Genomic DNA, 21,360 nt, shown 5'->3' with positions numbered 1-21,360 from the left:
TCCAACCGTAACGCTAATTCCCTTCTTCACCGTTGTGCTAAGCCAGCCATTGTTTAGGTCAACCTTCAGTAGCGATTTAACAACGTTAAGAAAAGTTGGGCTACAAAGAAAAAAAAGTCTTGACAACCTAAGGTTGAGAATATACTTCATGAAATGCCAAAGGATGTTTTTGCCACTTACTTTACGATAGTTTGAATGACTTCTTTTTAATGTTGACTCATTGATAAACGGGCTTGATTTCTTTCGGACACAGAGAGCTGGCTGACAACGGACTTAAGGAGCTGAACGATAACCTTTTTCGCAGCTTGACCAAGTTGACACGGCTGTGAGTGAAGATCTTCCAAGTATAGAATCTCACTGTACTAATGTACCATAAAAATCTGTCTGTCTAAACGGAGTGGTATGAAAAGGTTCCTAAATACCAAAATAGCTAAGTTTTTGTTTCTTCCTAACCTAATAATATTCTCTGAAATCAAGGTGAATAATTTGCCGCTATTCACCGACATGAAGAGAATAATTTTTTTAGTATATACACACGAAGTGATATCAAGAGCACCACCAAGGACATCATCAAAAGTCTAGCTTAAATTGACTTGGACGCCTCGTTTCAATGATGGAGATGAATCACTAATCCTCAGCAATCGTTCCTTTATTTCAAGTCCGTTCCATTCCTTGTTGTTCTTGTATCCCAGAATGCTTCATTAGCGCGCGCTCGTCGTTGCGTTGTGAAGAACCATACCTCCCACAGTGGTAGAGATGGTGGGAGGAGCTACACACGTCATCACAATTGGAATGTCAAGGTGCTACAAGACCCCATGCATTATCGCTTCAACACCAGTGTAGCGATATGTGTGTCACTATCTCACCGATAGAGCTTCACAACAGGATCTCGATACTGTATCGAGCTAGAAACGACGAACTAAATGCACAAAAATAGTCAACACTTTCGACCATGCGCTTTCTTGTTTATTCCACATACCGCAAGGACTTATGGGTGTTACAATTCTAGGATTTTATGGGTCACGACACTCACACGTGGTTGTGCAGCAGTGTCCTATGTACGGTTTGTTTACGAGCAAGGAGTGATGCATTGTTTCTTTGTTGTGGGGAAGACTTGCTAACCACCAAAAAGCTGCTTTTCTAGCAGACGGTCTGATTAAGATGACCCGTTAGGAACATGCCTTTGTTGCTACCCATGTGGCCGAAATCCAAGATTTTCCCAAAACATTGATATCATATTCCTGGCGCTAGGAACCCAGCCGACGATGGATAGAGAGGAATCAACACCCAGTATTTTCAAACTGATTGTGCCTAGTGGTTGGGCCCTGAACACACCAACGAATGCTCAATTAAGTTACCAGTGTTATTTTCGTTTCTGACATGACAAATTCCAGTTACAAAGTTATTCATCCTGGTCCCACTTTCTAAGAGTGATTTTGTGGGTGCTGCGTTTTGTCTAGCAGCTTTAAAAGGAGAATCTTGACTACCTCACATCAAAAACAATCACCTTCGTTGAACTTCAACAGGCAAGCAGGCGTTACACATCCACCATGCAACAGGTGATGTTAGACTTTCCTTAGGAGAGGCTAATGCCTTACCAACCTCATTTACGTACACGGGTCTGAACTTCTTTGGGCTTCTATGTGTGAGGCTGATCAAAGTTCTGTGAAAGTATACGCTTGCAGAGTAATTTACTTCAGTAGCCAAGCAGTTCATGTTGAAGATGTCAGCTCTGAAGAAACAGACACGTTCATCGAAGCCTTGCATTGTGTCCATTTATTTCCATTCGTGGTTGTCCCTGTGCCATCTCGTAGGACAATAACACGCGCTTCACCGGTGGTAATAAAAAATTTCGCAGCTCAGTCCAAGATGTGAAGGAAGAGCGCATCTAGAGGGAGCTATCTTCATGTGAGACCGTATGGTCTAGATGTGTGTTGCCAAAAAGAGGTTTGCAACCTCCACCTGCAACCTCCACCTGCAAGCTGCCACCTCCATTTTCTCCCCTAACAAAGACGTACTCCTCCAACGGTTTACTGCTTCAAGGACAAAACCTCCTCGTGCCGCCACGTGTTTTCGCCGAGGAATATCTGTGCTCGCTTAAGCAATAGAGAAAAGTGCTTTTTCTTGCTAACTGTTTCTAGTCTCCATGGATTCGTGAATACTTGCAGACAAAGTGCAGCAACGCCACAAACATGACATAGCTACACATGGGGAATGAGAAGGAATAAGGAATCTAGCAGCGAATGACCTAGGCCTTGTAGTGGCTGCTGATTTTTGTTTCGTAAACGGTCGATGCCATAATAACGGTCGATGCCTTCATTGGTAACCAAGCCTTTCAGAATGGACGATGCCATATCTGCTTTATTTTAGGCCTGGACAAGGTAGAAACTGGTCATAATTTGTTGATGGAGTAAAACGCACTCACCAAATGCTTAATTGCTCATATTCACACTGGTTTGCTTGTGGTTAGCTTTACTTAATGGTTGGGGCAGCTCTATAATTAATATTCAAAGAAAGTCACGGTTTAAAATTATATTTTGCTGAGATTTAACGGATTAACCTGGTAGTGTGGTGATATAAAAGGAATGTTAGGAAACAGAGGTTCCGGATTCGATACTGGGTGGTTGCTTACAAATTTTTTTTCTTTAATTTAGTAGAGAAAAATGCGTTGATAGTTAAAACATTTCTAAATTTCGCGAAAATGGCATCGACCGTTTACGAAGTGGACAACTGAGTAGCGGATAATTAATACCATGCCAAGGTGTCATTGGCTGTTAAGCCGTGTTGCAAAGTGTCCGTTGATATGATAACGTATGTTCAGTCGACCTGATCGCCTGATGAAAACTAGCAGAAAGCATTCGAAACCTGGCGGTCTACATCTCAAGTGACTACAGCTAGTGTATGTCGCGAGAAAAACGATTATACTTTGACTAATACTATTGTAATGCACTACGATGATCGACAAAAGTCTCTTATACGACGCGATTTCACTTTACAATTGTTTGTTCGTACTATTCATTCGTTCGTTTGATCAGTTCTTTTATTTATAGTTTCTATGAATAGGGCTTGCATAAAACGCCTGTTTCAGTTAGTCCAGTTCTTAAAAAAGCGTGAATTTGGTGGCAAGGATAAAATATTTCACACGTTTTACTCTTTCTCTAATAGATGGTTGCATAACAATAATATCAAGGAGTTATCGTCTAATATTTTCAAGGATTTGGTCAGCTTAGATGATCTGTGAGTAAATACCTGCAAATTCATTATTTTATTTTCAAACTGAAGGGCCGTTTCCTTACTTGAAACGTCAAAGAAACTTAGATGCATTTAACTTCTCGGGCACTGGTACGTCGTCTGATCTAAAGACGGGTCTCATAACGGTAGACGTCTAAACAAAAAAAAATTTTTTCCTCAAAATACAGTGATTCTCCCCTGAAAATACTGGAAATAAAGTCGGGGTTAAATGCGTGTCAGTCAAGACTGAGCTGTCCTGATATACACACGTGACAGAGGACGTTAAAGATGATTTCCAGTCTGTACTGCGCAGTCTCAGCACCCTGACGTTTTGTGTCTCACTCGATGGAATGCGAATCGATGTTATTCGGTACAAACCACATACATAAATTATCTTTGAGGCCTTTCAAATGATTTTTCCAACAGCTTCATTAATTTTTACAGCTGTGCAATTGTTTCATCAAGTGGTATGAGAAAGAACGAAGCATGTAGCTTCGCGTCAATAATGGCAGTTGACATGAAACTTTGAATTTACTTTACATAAGTAGTTGCAAAATGTTACATTTTATGAGGTCTTACATGTTGCAAAACAAAAAAAATGTAAACAAACTCTCGAGAGTGCGCAGTACGGACTGGAAATCATCTTTTAACACGTCTGTATTATTTAACTACTGTCGTTTATGTCCTCAAACTTAAAGCGCGCCTGTCTTAGCTTGTTCATTGTTTATACTTTAACGTCTTTTACAATAAAAATAAAATTAAATAATTCGTACAGGTCTAAAGTAAGACGTTTTGTTCTGATAAAAGAGGAACGTTTTTTTGTATGATTGGTAAAACAGCAACCTTTTGTTTGGTTTGGTTGAATAAAAGCCGAGCAGTTAGCAATAATGTTTAAGGGGCCCATACATTCTCTGTAACAGCGTTCCCATGCATGCCCTTTAATTATACAACTCATTCGTGTAGTTTGAATATTAGAGCTATGGATCGTAAATTCTAAAGGCATTATATTTGTAGCATTGACTTAAAAACAATTTGCTTTCGGACTGAATAATTTGAAGCTGAGTTTGGATCAGATAACAGCCAAGAAATTAATTATGCGCCATATCCCATGCGTTCTCTGTGACAGCTGCTCATATACATATGCGCAGCTAGATACATTTTGTCTATATCAATCACTCGTACAGCTTGAAATCTGAAATTTTTATTTAGGGACCTATCTGGTAACGAACTACAGAGTTTGCCAGAAGGAGCTTTCGATGGACTTACCAAGCTTCTGAAGCTGTGAGTAATTCACAGTTTGAGTTACTTACATAATTCACCCATGAAATCTCCTTTTTGGGCATAGTTTCTATCCAGTTAAAAAATACAAGAAGAGTCAGAAAGGGCCCTAAATTTGAGAAGTATTAACCTATTACCAATAAATTATTAAGATTCTAATATTTCCAAAGGCAGGTCCTTTCTTCTTCCCGGTTTATCTGCCAAGCGAACAAGCATGGCATTATTTGCGATCCTTCAGAATTTCAACAAGGCAGTCATACCGTAAGGAAACGTCAAGAAATATGTCTGGCCTTCGGGGTCAACAACAGATATCATGATGTCGTATCAGATTTGATATTATGATGTCAGCGTGATATCATGAGATTATATGTCGACATCATGATACCAGGATTGGGCGCTTTCTCACGCAGAACAACTGTTTATCTTGACACTTATTTTCTGTTTTACATACTCTACTTTTTTATAGGCTATTGGAAAACAACCAGATTGAGAAGATGCCTGAAAAAGTGTTTGCAAACATGACTGAGCTTTCAACACTGTAAGGCCAAGTTTTAGCGTAAATTAAAGTCGTCGTAAGAATACTTTCCCATAATATACCAAATAGTGTGAATGCCAATTGTATACCCTGTAATAACATAACGTTATACTTTACGATATTACGACATAGCTAGGAGAGCCGCGCAATCAGATTCAGTATCGCTTATACTGCACCATTCGGCCTCATCAACTATCACCTCATACAAATCGAGAGCGAATAGTCTAATTGTTTTAGAATAATTTTAACTGAATTTTACTTCAAATTACGCTTTCAATTACTTCTCGACCTGTTATTAAACTTTGCGCCTCAGAAAGATCACTCGGACTGAATTTTCATTTGAAATTGCAGCTCTGTGCAAGCGCATCATTTTTTTTTTTTCAATAATTTCAAGCTTTTTAAGAAACCGCAAATGTCAATTTTTTAATAGTCTTCTCAGGAATTTTATGCCATTTGCATCAAACCGTTCCTCCAAAACTTTGGAAAAACGAAAAAACGTCGCCATTTCGTAGACTACCTCCAGTCACTGCCCAGTGATTACAAATTGCAGATCGCAGCATTTGCATTTGTATACTAGTTCAGTTCTACTAAAATCCAAAAGTGCACGCTGATAGCGTCAACAAACCACGTCGCGAGAAAAATTATTTTCTCGCTCAGGGTTTGATGTCCATTTCCACTAGCTAGAGTTGTTCTGGGCTACAACAACAACAAAAACAACAGCAAGTTTTATTTGAACTGTAAACTATAAAAGCAAAGCAAGTTAAAATTATACAATATAAATTAAAACTACATTCATTAGCTGGTCACCCAATATAGCCATGAAGCTAAACTAGCGGGGTGACCACCATTTATTATATCAAAATGAAGAAACTAGTCAGAAAGAGGTTACTGCCTCGAATAACTCTTGCTCTTCTTTTATGCTCTACAAAGCTTTCTGCATGTACCACACATCGATAGTGTACGCTAAAGCATGAACCAATTGCTAATTTATGCCTTTTTAATGTCACAGGCACCTGAACAACAACAAGTTAAAGATTTTACATCATGACCAGTTTCGCGGCCTGCACAAATTGACTGAGCTGTAAGTACTGCCATTGAATTGAATTGTACTTGAACCGACTATTTTATAAAAATGCTATTGGCATCGCTTAATGCGGGCATTGCCAATTTTCTTCGGTGGCAAGCTGTTGCGAGCAATTCATCTCATAACTCGAATCAAAGAGTTCTAAAAGCTAGTTGCATAGTCACGTCTTTGGTTGTGGCCGACGAGTGAGAAATTTTTGCAACCAGCAACATGGAAGTGTGTAAGATCGCTATCTGTTAATCAAAACAAATGTTTTGTTTCTGAAGTGGCTGTTGTATTTAATTGGGCATCGGCAGAAGCCCATCACCAGGAGCGTGCAACTCCCATACTAAGCCTATGTCAAGGCATTTTTGCGGACCGGTCTATTTTCAGGCTTCTTTTCCCGCAAAATAGATCAGTAGCGGTCTACATGAGTGTGCATCGGTAAGGAAAAAATGGCGGCTTCAGGTGGACATGACGGCTTGATCTTCCGGGGAAATGACGACGTCAGTTAGAAATTAAGTCCGTGCTTGTGATTTTTCACAGAGGTTTCTGCGGATGTCTGAATTTGCGGTAAATTCAACTAAAAATAGATCGGTCTGTAAAAACATTTTGATAGGAATGTAGGGTAGTTGCACGTTCCTAGTCATGGGCTCCTGACATTGGGAAATTTGAGGACATAAACAGATTAGGAGCCATTTAACCTAAGCTTAATACAGCATGTGCATTGGTGACTCAAACTTAAAGTTGAGAAGTGAAGAACAAGTTCTAAGTCGTAATTGAGAGCTTCAATTAAGGGAACAGTTCACAACAACCGATTGGAAAGCCCTACAACGATTACTCTGGATGACAAGAAGAAAACGGAACATGATAATACGTGCGAGGAAAATTTACCGTAATAGCGCAACTGCCTTTGGCATTTAGTTTTATCGGACTAGTTCCAAAACCATTTGGAATCCCGCTAACTGATTGGTCACAAATTGGAGCTTTGCATTTCTGGGGTCCAATCGATGAACTGCTCCTGACCGCGCCACCAACTCTTTCATGGCCTAATGTCTTAGCCATTGATTGTCCAACCTGTGTTGCTAGTTCAACGGAGGTTTCATCTAGGAAAGAGTTGGGAACTTGAAAAATTCAGCTTGACGGCAAGGAAAACAGCTCGTCCGTCTAAAGCCACGACGCATCGTGCCTGTTTATGCAGTATATCGTTTATGATAACCGTAAAATCCCATAATAATACTGTACTTAACCTCAGTTAGACTTTTAACATTTACCCTTTTGTTCATGTTCAAGATTTCTGTCGCAAAACAAACTGCAGAATTTGCCAAAAGGAGTTTTTAAAGACCTTAAAAACCTTAAGACCATGTAAGTACATTTTTCGCTCAAAACGTCTACAAGAAGCGGGCTGCAAATATTTTGGAAAACGTGTAGGATCCTTCTATGCTTAACATTAATTGCCTGTTTCTGTTAGTTTTTTTTTTGTTGTTGTTGTTTTTCATCGATATCAAGTAGAACTACATTACAAGTAGAACTTGATAGTATACATGTAAGGCTATCATTATATCAAAAAATGTTCCCACCAAATACGTGAAAAACTTTATAAACGTTTCATACATCTAAGTCAGCGTTTCCTACATTACTTTTTTTCTATTTTTATACTCATTCTTATATTTCGAATCCATAATAATAACTGGAATCCAAAACGTTTTTGAAAGCCATTGCGAGGAACTTGAACTGCGGAAAAATCCATCCCTCAAAAACACTCGTTTCCAAATCAAGCATAATGTAGGACCTTATTCGTATTAGTTACCACTAAACAGTTTTCACGTTTTCGCGTTATTCGGAAGTTTTGGAGAGACAATCAATTTGAAATAGTATTGGATAATTTAAGTCCTAAGACGGCAAAAAGCAGGTCGTTACCGGACCTTAAAACCAAGAAATTAAAAAAAAAATGAGCGCGGGTACACAACTGCAAGTTTCAATTGAATTCGGTCAGCGCGATTTTGGCAAAGCGTAAAATTTCATACAACGTAAAGAAATGACTGAAATAAATGGAAATCGTTAGAGTATCTAGAGGAAATTTTATTAGAATTTGACTAATGCAATGGCCACTTCCCTCTTTGAGAGGTGAATCATGGTAGCTGTATTTATCCAAACAAATAACCAGTCGAAGATGATGAATACCACAACCGTGGTTGCCTGCAGGCGCATCTCGTGAAGGAATTATAGTAATGCCCGTCGATTTCAATAGGTGATAGTTTATTCGGCTGAAAATCTGATTGCTAATCTCAATCTGCTGTCAACTTTGTCACTGTCTCTATTTGATTCCTACAGCCGTTTGAACAACAATGGCGTACTCCGTGTTACCACTGACAACTTTGATGACCTCCCGGATTTGCGATTTCTGTAAGTATAAATAAAAATCTAACGGTTCATTGTTACTCAATGTACATTGTGTTATATCGTAACAATGCATATATTATAATATATCATCTCTATTTATCTTATTTACTTTCCCAAACTTTTATATTTGTACTTCAGTTGAAGGTAGAAGTGCGGCGTCTGAATATGGTGGGGCAATATGGGTTCAATTTCCCTTGTTCTGTCAGCATCTGGTTTAATTACTAGTCACGTGCTCAGTGGAACACAAATAAGTTAATGGTACTCGTATGAGAACTGAGCCCGATAGTTTCAGTTCTTCGACCTGCATGGTACTTTTTCCGCATCTTTTAAAAACGCAGATTTTAAATCTCAAAGCTGATAAAACTGAAATGACGATAAAAAGCATGTCTTTCAAGCAACTCAGTTGTTACACCTTGGAGATGGGTCCTTTCTGATATTTGGCTTGGTTGACTTCGCTATCTATTTAGTTACCACAGTAATAAACAATTGATTCATGCTTTAGCTATTATATGCATTTAGAAGTTTACAGGTTACGACGACTACTCGCTCGAGAAAAAAAAATCTCTGGCGAAATTTTGCTCAGACACGCTATCAACATCCGTCATTGGATTAAGAAGTACGCTTAGTACGTATACTGTGTTTTAGCGCGGCTTTTCTTCCTATGCTCTTATTATCAACGGTTAGGAATTGAAAGCTCGCCTGTTACTCCTGTAGAAACTGATTGCAATAGTCTTTGATGATCTTTGATTCAATGGAGGTTTTATTCCTTAAAAGAAATCATAGAGTTCGAATTTAATTAGGCAACGTCGTGTTATTATTCTAATGTGCTGTAACACGGGGTCTAATACTTGTAATGATATGTGACTCTATATTTGCAGATTCATGCATGATAATATGATGAATGAACTTCCCAATGGCTTCTTCAGAAATATGAAGTACCTGATAAGGGTGTAAGTAGGGCGTACATGTTTCGAATCAATAGGTATAAACCTTATTTTCCACTGACCTCCCTTACTCTTAAGTATTAATTTAGGCAAAGGTATTGACAGGAGGAAACTTGTTTTGCTGTCCATCAATAACTGGCCAGGTTATGAGTATCAATAAACCCTTTCTATATTCTGCTGAATGGCTTGGTTATTGACCTCACTTAACGCTTCTAGCTGTTTCTGATGTGGGGCAGAGGGTCTCTGTGCTAATTTATCTGTTTGCTGAAAAGGCGACTATTAACTCCCTTTCTGTTTTAATAATTCTAAGTCATCTTTTAACATGTCAATAGTTTGTTAACGTTACCCGACGGTTCCACGAAAGTTACAATTATACCTTGACAGGATTTTTGATCAAACGGGGTGTTTTCAAGGTAGTTTTTGGTATGGACGAGCCCTCGCGGTTTACATAAAGAGAAAGGTCCGTGAAGAATGTTTCAGCTTTTTTGCATCGGTTTATTGTGTTTATTGTCGTACACTGGCACTTAATGTCTCTATTTTATGTGCTCTGTAGGACGCTGGACACCAACATGATGTGTTGTCACTTGAAGAAAGAAGATGCCGATTGCATTTCTACCATCGTCGAAAACTTCGCTAGTTGCGAAAAAATGTTAAGGAACCCAGCCCCACGCAATAGCATCTGGGCCATTGGAGTCCTTTCGCTGCTCGGTGCTGTGTGTGTGCTTGTCTTGCGCCATTTTGTTAAAGAGAGAAATGTGGTCCAAGTCATCATGCTGATGCACTTGGCAATGGCGGATAGCTTGATGGGTGTGTACTTAATCACCATAGCAGTCGTAGACAGCCTGTGGTCAGGAGATTATTATTTGCACGACTTCCAGTGGCGATTCGGTTTACCATGTCAGATCACAGGAGCAATATCAGTATTATCCAGCGAGGTTTCTGCAATGTTGCTCACTCTGATATCTGCTGATAGGCTGAAAAATATCGTATTCCCTTACCGCGGAAGAAGCTTGACCCGCCGAAAGGCACACATTTTGTGTGTGGTTGTATGGGTTATTGGCTTTATCATAGCATTCCTTCCCATAAGTGGTATCCACTATTTCAATGATCCTCTTGGCCGACCGGCATACTACAGCAGGTCAGTCGTGTGCCTTCCTCTTCAGCTTTCTGCTAGATTTCCACCTGGATGGGAATATTCAGTCGCCATTTTTGTTGGATTAAATTTCCTTCTCATCATCTTTATGATTGCTGCATATGTAGCAATCTTCCTAAAAAGCTGCCTCTCTAATCGGCGCCTCGCACACCAAGGAACCAGCAGAGAGATCAAGGCTAGGGCCAAATCATCCACTGCCAAAAGGGAAACAGCTCTTGCAAAGAGGTTTGCCTTTATCATTTTCACGGACTGCGCCTGTTGGTTGCCGATCATAGTGATTGGTATCAAGTTCTTGGTGGAGAAGGATTTCTACCCCTCAGACGACCTCCCTGTTTGGATGGCCGTCTTCGTCCTGCCAATCAATTCAGCCCTGAATCCGATCATATACACATTATCAACCCCTAAGGTGCGAAATAACACTTAGGTCACTAAGGTGACTTAACACTTCTAGATGATTAGATAATCCCGGATACTTTACTGCTGAACATGATTTTCAATCACAGCCCTAGCTTCTATGTGCTCATATCTTACCACATAGTGTCGTAACATCACTGCATTCATTAAAAAGCAATAGAGCTACTTTGATGATGAAGAATATTACTACAACTATTAACGAGCCATAGCTTTGGACCATCGAGAAATTAACTTTAAGTGACTACAGTTTGAGCTTAGAAGCTACAGACTCATACATGCCCCGCTATATTTAAACTGTTTGTAATGGATCTGTGATATTCCCAAATACGGTACTGATTGTACGGTTTTTAAATTTTTTAACACAACTTTAGATAAACATTTCTTAAACATCCCCACAGGTGCAAGACTTCATCATACCCAAGCTGCGAAAGGTGATAAATTTTCTGCGCGCCAGGTTTACATGGGGACAGAATCAACACAACCAACAAGGTAGATAGAGTCTTGGATTTTGTAATTTTAAATCCACAGTTTTACAATCTACAGTCGAACCTCCCGTAAGCAACCACCCAAAATGTCAGGCTTAGGTGGTCGCTTTCAGGAGGTGGTCGCTTACGAGAGATTAGACCCTATTAGGTCAAAAATTTTGCTCATTAGCAAATGGTACTTTTAAGACATTTTATGTCGTCTATTTTAAGACTGCTAGTGTGCAGTGTGTACATGTGCATTTCGTCTTCGAAGTTTTAAAAGCTTTATTCATTTGAAATGTCACAAAACAAAACAAAACAAAGCAAAAAATCCTGCATATACCATTAAGAAATTTCTGTCTCTTGTACCACCCAGAAAAGCAATAATGTTACAACAGGCTTATTATCCAATTTTCGTGCTATTATCTGTCAAGTGGTCGCTTACGGGAGAGTAAATACAAAAGAAAATTTCAAACCTTTAGCTCTAAAAGTGGTCACGGTCGCATACGAGAGGTGGTCGCTTAAGGCTGGTTTTCACTAGCGACGGAGTCGTAGTCGGAGTCATAATCAGAACCGTAGAGTGATACGATCTAGTGAAAATCAAACCGACGGAGTCGGAAGCAGAACACCCATTCCGCTTATGACTCCGTCGCTTACGATCTAGTGAAAACTAGATTGTCGGAGTCGGAAGCAGAAGCGGAAGAATAAAACAATTACAATGCTCCATTCTGGGCCTTGTGATTGGTTGGTTCTTCCACTTCTGCTTCCTACTCCGACAATCTAGTTTTTACTGGATCATAAGCGACAGAGTCATAAACAGAATCGGAAGAAATGGAAACGTTCTGATTCTTCCGACTCCGATTCCGTCGAGCTTATGACTCCGCTTATGACTCCAATTTTCGATTTCCACCAGGTCATAAGCGCTCTTACGTCTCCGACTACGACTCCGACTCCGACTCCGACTCCGACTCCGACTCCGACTCCGACTCCGACTCCGACTCCGACTCCGTCGCTAGTGAAAACCAGCCTTTACAAGGAGTTCCAAATATAGTGTTTTGACTTGGAACCTTTTAGTATTTTGGAAAACTGGTCGCTAAGGAGAGGTGATCGCTTACGAGAGGTGGTCGCAACCAGAGGTTCCACTCTAGTTGAATAAGAGTTAGGTTAAAGACTTAACTGGCTCCCTAGAGTAATCGTTTTGCTACTGTTCTGTCTTGAAGGGTGGTTTTTGCGTTCCTTTTTCCTTCCAGTTTACTCAGATCAACCAAAAATTAATAAGTAATGATAATATAGGGTTTACAATTATCTCTGTTAAAATAATGGCTTAAAATATATCAACAGAACATCGACCAGGTCACATAAGACTTTGCACACGACAAAAGTTGGGCTTATACAGGCAGTTTTTACGTTGTTGGAAATTTGAGGAAAAAAAAAAAACACTAGTCCAACTTTCCTGAAAGTTCACGGAAAAGCAACACGGGAAAATGTACTATCAGTTTTAAGCTTTTTTGTGGTCTTGTAGTTGTACACCCCTACGAGTTTTGCTTGTACGTTGGAGTGCTTTACTGTGATTATCTATTCTATCAGTCCCTAGGTGGCACACAAGGCGGGCAACTACTAGAGAGCCTCCTGGCAACTCTTTTTTCCTAGTTACACATTCCTTTCCTTTTCTGCCATTCATCACCAAGATGTTGCTGATCTTCCACCACTTGTCCTGCATGTCCCCTTTGGAAGCCACGTCAATACTTTTCTAGAATTCCAAAATGTACTTTCACTTGTTTCAATGACCGCATCCCATCGTGGCTTCCACCTGGCTTCCACCACCGGAGATCATATTACACGCATATTCCTCTTAAGGGGTATTGGTCTCCGCTGCTACTGCTAGAAATTTACAGAAAAGTACAAGTCGGAACCTCAAATTATTGTTAATTAATCACTTCTTTTTGTATTTGCTCGTTTAGATCAGAGAGAAGGAGATCATGAAAATGTGGAAATGGTAGTGATTCATCCCCGGGATCGAGCACAAGGTAATTTGTACTACCTGTTTAAAATTTGAACCCGATTGTAAGCTCTTTCCTGATTTATGGTCATATTAGAACGGCAGACAGAACTCATGAGACAGTTTTGTAACAATTTTTTTTTTTTTTTATATGAAACACTCGAAAGTACTGGTGAAATCAAAGTGATGATGAAATTTTTCATGTGCTTGCACAATTTCTTTGAAATTTGATATTTATTTTCTCGAGTTCTAATGAGAAATTGTTTTTGGTGTTATTTCAGGCACCTATTAATATCTTAAGCTTTTAGAAAAAGTAAAAAGAACTGTGACGAACTTAAAATTATTCTGGTACCAGTTTTTCTTCACAAAAAAAAATGAAATTGCTCGATTTCATATCGGATTTCGTTTTTATTTCTTCTCTTTACATTTGGAATCGGAAATGGCTTCGTATTATCGAACGCAGGCAATCTTAGGCAATCTTATACATAAGCTCGTTTCACAACAACTCTCCTGGGATTCGGACTCGCTTAGCAGTTTGGCCTGCAGCGACCTTGCTGCTCTCCGATCGTCACCCCATAATGATGAAATCTTATTGCCGTCTCTTGAAATTTGTCTTCGTACGTTTTGGCCTACCGGATTTAATACGGCGCTGCACAAAACACCTTAACCCGTTCCTTTCCAACGTCAAATGTATACGAGCAAAACCAACAACATGAAATCAAAGAAAATTGAAATTGTACCCCTCCCAAGTTCACGAACAACAAAACTAAACATGTACAGCCAGAAAACCGCCTAATTGCAACAATAAAACAAAAAACAAATTTACGTTGTTTAGAGTTGATCTCGAAAGAAAAAATGATAATACTAATTGTAAACTGGTGATATATAATGATTTTTCATGAATTATATCATGAATTATAATCCATCAAACATTTTCGCTTAAACGCGATTGTTCTAAACGCGTCACCTGACTGAATATGCGCCAGCTAAAACTAGGGAATATCCGAGTGATATTCCCTAATTTTTAAAACGCGCGCGCTGGGAAAAATGTTTGAAGGAAAATAAACACAATAACCTCCAATGACTTTAAAAATATGCTCGGATATTTGTCCTTAGACATTATCTGTTCCTTGTAACTCAAAGTTTCGCTTCTCGGAACAGGAATGTCCGCGGACAAATATCCAAGCATTATTTTCGCGCCAAATGGAGGCTATTATTTATATAACTAACAAAAAAATCTTCGAACGTCGGTATTAATCGTGTACATCACTGACATCACTCAGGTTTTATATGTATTACAGTATAAAAAAAGTATTAAAAGACCTCACCCCTCGGTAATTATCTTACTTAACATGCAATGGTTAACTTTCGTAAATAAATCGGAGTAAATTATTGAAAATAAAGCGTGTTTTAATATTTAAATAAATAATAAAACGTATTCAGAGAGAAAAACCCTCTTTGAATCAACAATTACACCATGTTAATCTAAAATTATCTCTTTAATTCTCACACTTTCACGTTTTGTCTTACTATTTATCACAATTAGCATTTTCTGCTTATCATAAATTCAGCTCCATCGCTTTGTACTTGGATTAACTGAGGATGACAGAAGTTTCTGTCGAAACACGTTTTGTAAACTCAAACGTTTTGTCGTTTTCTTAAAATTCTTTACTTGTCTGCCACTCTGATCAAGAGTCTTTAAATAATATTTAATATGCCAGATTAAAAAAAATACCAACCAAGGTAAATCAATACTTGCCTGTTCGTTCGCTCGTTTAGACCGAGGAGAAGGAGGAAATCGTGAAATGGTGGAAATGGAGGTTCCTGATGTCCAGGTTCCGGAACAAGGTAATTTGTACTTTCTTTTTAAAAACTGAATCTGAGTGTGTGCTTTTCTAAAAACAAAAAACGAAACAAAACAAAGCAAAACACAGCAAACTAAAGAAACACAACAAAACGAAGCAATGCAAGGAAACAAAGATGAGAGCAGAAGAGCAAGACCAGGCTGCTGTCAATTTCATGTCTATTATATTTTGTTGCGTTTTTAGCATGAATTTGTTGTGTTAAGGAAGTTCGACAGGAGCTGTGAGCACACGCATGTGTTCCGCCCAGGCTATCAGCAGCCTGGGACTTTGAAAATTAGAAATACGCATTGAAGAAAACAGCTGACAATAAACGTAGCGATAGAGATAGAGGGAATCATCTTGTATGTGCGAGCTCATATGTTCATGTTTACTTAAGAAGGTGAAGAGACAAGCTGAGTGTTCTTGCTACCTCAGTAAATTTTTTTATTTAAGAAGTGCATGATATGTCCTTTTTTCACTTGTTTGATTGAATCTACATGAGATCGTACGTATCTTAACGGAGAAATTACGCGACAATTACGCGAGTGTCAAATTTCTTTGTATTTCACTCACTTTTTTCGTTGTTTGGTTCAAAATTAAAGATATGTGCCAAGTTTCAACCCATTGCGGTTTCTAACCCAACCGGAAGTAGATTTCACGTTTCAGACGGCTGAAGCGCGGTGAAAAAAACAAAACGATATCCTTTTTTTCCGATTTCCATACCGTGATCTCGAGAAGATCCAATCAATTGAATATATATCTGTCATATACACTCCAAGCGATTTAATGAATGTTTAGAATGTTATCTTTCAAATACTGAGAAAGCAAGAAAGTCAATTTTTGGAAGGTTTGACAGAAGCAAGGTCAAAAATTTAATAAATCTTCACCATGAAGCATGAAAGCTTCAGACTCAGTCGTATAGAAAAAAAGTGTGAAGATGGTTATTTTTTTGTGGTTTGTATTTTAAAGCAGAACAAGAGGAAGGAGTGGCTGGGACTCTACACGTGGTTGTCGTGGAAGGTAATTATTGTGCCACTTGGCGAGCCTTCTGCCAACTCTTTCATCCCCTCCCCTCGCTCCTGTCTGTTTCTGTCGATCTTCACCAAGTTTTTCTTGGTCCTCTGACACTTTTCCTACCCCCCTGGAAGCCGCGTAAATATCATTCTGGCCGGGATTGTAAATTGTCTTTACATTCCAAAATACCACTTTCATCTGCTTCATGGGATGCGTGGCTTTTTCGCCGTTGCTTTCACCTGGCTCTGACCAGCCGTGTTCATACTACATGCCATATATCACACATACACGAAAGACAGTGTTTCATCGGGATATATCTTCTCAATCGAAACAAAAAGAAAGGAGTAAGCGAAGAAGTCAAATCGTCAAAATCTATGTTAAGACCGGATATCCAAACATCCTTCAAGGTTGTGATTTTCTTTATTTCAAACTTGATGAATTATTAATGAGTTTCAGAAGTATAGTTCTTTTGTGAGGTGTTCGTCCTTTTTGCATCCTTCAAAAAGGTAGCCAAACGCGTTGTATTCTCGTCCACATATGAACCCCCAATTATTGTTAATAAATTACTTCTTGGTTTGTTAGCGCGTCAAGATAAGGGAGAAGCAGACCATTAAAACGTGGAAATGACAGTGCTTAATGTTCAAGATCCAGAACAAGGCACTTTGTATTTTCTGTTTAATTACGGAGTTCATGGGTAGGCCCTTTCCCGTTATATTAAAAGCAGAAGCACAACTTATAACGAAACAATGCAGGAAAATTAACTGCTGGGTTGTATTGAAGTTTCAGGTCCACCGTTAGTGCCAAGAGAAGCAGGTAAAAATTAATAACGTGTTATTCACGGGCTATATCTTGTCCTAATACTATAATATTTATAATGATGGTAAAATACTTGTATCCTAGTTCAAAAGCGCTAACATAAAAAATTAAGATTTCGCACCAGTCCTGACACTAAGATTAATATAGGTCCGCAATGCGTACTTGTGGGCTTATGCTTAGTTTTGTTCTATTCGGTTGGAGTTTGTTTCTAAAAGTCAGTATCTAGGAGTTGAATTGCTATAAGTGAGAAGGCGATCACCGCAAAGGTAAAAGTGTTACTTTGAAACGAGAGACAACTGGAGAAAGCTTGTGGCCCCTTGGTCGCTTCCTAGAGGTAAAACGAAACAAGAGAGACGGCTCTTGTGAGGAGAGTCAGACGCTGAAAACCAAGTCCGCGGTCCTGAAACGTCCCATCGACAAGATCGTTCTTCTAGAGGTTCCTAGACTCCACGAGAGCAGCTAAACATTGTTGATCTTACTGTCGTCGATTGACTGCGAGCAGTCTCTCTTTTGTTCGGAAATCCGCGGGGAATGAATAATCGCTGATCATGAAAATAGTGAGATATATACCTCAAACGTTGATATTTATGCATGTACACATGTATGTATTTTAAAATGCCCAAGTTCTCGGTATTTATCTCTTACTAAACATGCAATGGTTAATCTTGGTAAATAAATTGGTGTAACTTGTTGGAAATATGGCATGTTTCGTACTGAATTAACTCAGTCAAATTTAATCTAACAGTTAACAAATAACACCAACCAAGCTAAACCAATCTAAAAATGCTAAAATTGCAGTCTAGGATGGACATCAGTAGTATACATTGGACGTTGTGTTTGACACGGACTCTACTAAAACGTTAAAGCAAAGTTTATATACCTCTTACTAACTGAGTTCGAGGGCCGTACTGTAAGTTACGGACCAGGTTTTTTCCCATCGATTTATGGCCCAAGCGCGAAACGCGCGGACCATAAATCGAAGTGGAAAAACTAGGATCCGTAACTTACAGTACGGACCGAGAAAACGAGGTTAGTAGGATATTTATTATTTATTTTTTTCTCAAGCATCTGAGCGGCCCGGAATCCTAAATCCTCGAATTTGATTGGCTAATCATACGCACGTGACCGGTCCAGTTTTTTACGATACGGCCCACGGGCCAGATTTTTTTCCCCGCTGCCTAAATTTCGCTCCTAAAAGTTAGCGGCAATCGTCAATCTTTTGCCTTCTTTTACACATCCATCGACGATTAGTCAACACAAGTTTATCTCTGTTCACTTTAAAATGGCAAGGAAAGTCACTGTAAGTAAATTCAATCGAGTGTTTTGAAGTTGTGAGAGTTTACTTGGTTGTTTGTAGCTTGGCGCTGTAATGGCGCGTAATCCTGTGTTTCTCTCGCCGTAAAATTTGAGTCAATTTCAGGCGAGTTTACCTCTCTGATCGTTGCTGTATTTAAGAGAATTTCTGTGGAATACACTTAACGAATTTCTACGCTTTCTGCTATTCAATTAACGATAGTAAAGTCTGATTTCAAGTGATTTTAAAAGCGGCGATTGACAGAAATTGTTTTTGTTGTAAAACTTCAAACTTCGCACGAAATTTCATACCGCAAAAACACTTTTGGAGAACTTAACTCGTGAAATAAATGCAACTAACATAAAATAGTTCGAAAAAAATCTGTTCTTCAATACATCTTTCTTTGTCTACCATCTGAGTTACTCGCTCGTTGCCAAGATGTTTTACAATTCGTTAGTAGACGGCGCGCAAGCCGATTCATTGACAAGAGCTGTGTAAACAAACCCATTTGAAATCTGTAAAACCAATTTACTGCAGGAAAAAAACTAAACATGTTATTTGCCGGCTTAGGGTCGGTCCGTATAGTGAAAAACTGTGACCGAGGGCTTGAAAATGCTGCCCGAGGCCGCAGGCCTCGGGCAGCATTTTTAAGCCGGCAAATAACATATATATCTCTACTGTGTGTCTGACGGGTTCGGGAACGATATCTCTTCACGCGGAACGGCTTCAAACTTTTGACACACCTCGAAAGCAAAACGAGTCAATTTAAAATCGTTTTTAAGTGACTCTTTATTCGTTAGTAGGTTTTAATACACAACTTCAGAAGCAAAAAAAGTTTTAAATTCTTACTTGCTAAAAAAGTTAAGACCACTTGGCGATAAATCACGAAACATTTTGGAAACAAAAACAGCTTTAAATTTTAGCAGACCGTATAGTAGAATACGGCCCGCTAAATTGAGTTCACAGTTCTGCTCGTGCTACGAAACGCCGGCGAAATGTAACGAACGAACGCTGCGCGACATACCAAATCATGAGAGTGACTATTTGGAATGGCGATATGTTCGTTGCCCGTATTTCGGTCTTCTTTAAGAATCCCAGGTCTCGAGAAAAGTATGTTATGGTAATCGCGAACCTTGTCCACAGCAGTGGCGTGAACAAGGCCAAACTGATTGGCGTGTTGTGCAACCTTAGGGGTTACCGTCTCCAACTCGAACCGTCCTCTTGTGTTGTCTTAATCGCGTTGCCAAGGCTCTATCTGTTTGTCCATAATAAAAGAAATCACAGTCAAGCCCAACAGATTTTGTAAGCCACATCTCTTGACTGTGGAGTAGGGTCCTTGGCCCATGGGAAGCGAGCGCGTAAAACATTAAGAGGTTTGAATCCTACTTTAACGTTGCTGTTGCGTAACATTCGTGAGATTTTCTCAGAGACGCCTCGACATTTGAAATGACCACTAAATTGCTCTAGGTGATATATGTGCTAGCGTCGGAGCTGTCGTTGTTGCTAGAAGCGTCACGAGACAGTTTGCCGTAAGATTTGCAATTTTTGATGAACCGCAAAGTGTAGTTGTTTTCTCTTGGGAGCATGTTTCCTCTCTCTGGATCGTTCTGATTCTGTCGATGGTATTTGTCGAGCCCTGTTAATGAGTGTATCCACAACTGATCTTTTGTGTTGCACTGGGTGATAGGAGTTGTAGTCGAGGTATCTGTCTGTGTGTGTTGGTTTTCTGTATACACTCAATTGTATCTCTCCATACACCCTGGTGGTTGTAGAGTCCAGCAAAAAAAGCCTGTCGTCTTCCTCAACCTCCTTAGTAAACTGGATGTTTGGGTTGACAGAGTTCAGATGGTTACGAAACTCTTCCACGTAGTCTTTCTTTAAGCAGGTATGGCTATCATCCACGCACCACCTGTACCGTCATCGTGGAAAATGAGCGTCGGTGGAAATTGCCTTTTCCTCAGTCTGTAAACTCCACTACCAGGTTAGCGATCGCCGTGTGGCACTTACAGGAGACCCCATGGCACAGCCTAACGTTTGCGGGTAATGATCTTGTTCGCAACTGAAATAGCTGTTCTTTAAGACAAACTGAAACAACTTCATGATGTTCATCGCTAGAAAAGTCGAATCAAAGTGGGCGGAGATCATTTGTGACCCACTGGACCGGATAGATAGGATAACATTGTATTTCAGCATACACAATTAGTCAGCTCAAATATGTCTGAGTGTCGCGTTCATATGCTATGAATTCTCCCGCGAGTAAGAAAATTCTCCCTTTTCTGTTGCTAAAGAAGGATTCTAAGTAGTGATTTTTGGCGAAAAACACGGAGCCGGATACATAATTATAGGAACCTGTATCGAAAGTACAACTTTATACCGGAAAGCCCGAAAATTTTCTGGATTGGAATATAAAAGCAGAGGTCATTTAACATATTTTACCGCGTGACTCTCCAGTTAAATTTCAAAAGTCCGCCAAAATTTAAGCAAAATAGACCCCCAAATTAGGAAATTTGCTGCGACTTAGTCTTTATGGTCTTGAAGGAAGGCCTGGTCAATGAATTATAAAAATTGTGGCCTCGATCAGTTTAAAAACAACGAATTCGGCGAGGTTTTACATGGGTATCCTATCCTCTAATGGCGTAAATTGGATGAGGAAAACCAAGCCCAGTTTTGTGTAGGTGTTGTCATCATTCAGTAAAGGACTAACTTTCTCTTTGTACCCAACCGTGTCCATGACAATTACAGCCTTCCTCTTATCTTCTGGTGCAACAGTAATAGAAGAGTCCTGTTGAAGGTTTTTTACCGCGGCGAGTTGTTGTCGCGAGATGTTAGGGTTGGTCTCAGGTTTGCTGTTCTTCAAAATGTAAACCGTTAGATAGCCAGTAATTTCAGTTGGCTTTTTAAACCGACC

At 39.4% G+C, this 21,360-nt stretch overlaps 1 protein-coding gene and 1 pseudogene across 1 annotated transcript in view; one reads left to right on the top strand and one right to left on the bottom strand.

Annotated features, from left to right (window-relative positions):
- Nucleotides 1-21,360, bottom strand: part of LOC145479642 (uncharacterized) — a 167,662-nt pseudogene that overhangs the window by 36,571 nt on the left and 109,731 nt on the right.
- The window catches only part of LOC145480142 (uncharacterized), a 58,516-nt gene that overhangs the window by 31,093 nt on the left and 6,063 nt on the right, over nt 1-21,360 (top strand). Inside the window, exons 8-18 of the mRNA XM_081458597.1 lie at nt 4,441-4,512; nt 4,976-5,047; nt 6,054-6,125; nt 7,401-7,472; nt 8,442-8,513; nt 9,389-9,460; nt 10,008-11,013; nt 11,420-11,510; nt 13,447-13,512; nt 15,264-15,332; nt 16,298-16,686. Of these exons, the coding sequence (XP_081314723.1) occupies nt 4,441-4,512; nt 4,976-5,047; nt 6,054-6,125; nt 7,401-7,472; nt 8,442-8,513; nt 9,389-9,460; nt 10,008-11,013; nt 11,420-11,510; nt 13,447-13,512; nt 15,264-15,332; nt 16,298-16,686 (2,053 nt within the window). The remainder of the gene's footprint in view (nt 1-4,440; nt 4,513-4,975; nt 5,048-6,053; nt 6,126-7,400; nt 7,473-8,441; nt 8,514-9,388; nt 9,461-10,007; nt 11,014-11,419; nt 11,511-13,446; nt 13,513-15,263; nt 15,333-16,297; nt 16,687-21,360) is intronic.

Source organism: Orbicella franksi, chromosome 2, assembly GCF_964199315.1.
Source record: "Orbicella franksi chromosome 2, jaOrbFran1.1, whole genome shotgun sequence".
Lineage (NCBI taxonomy): Eukaryota > Metazoa > Cnidaria > Anthozoa > Scleractinia > Merulinidae > Orbicella > Orbicella franksi.
This window is presented reverse-complemented; position numbering and strand designations above follow the sequence as displayed.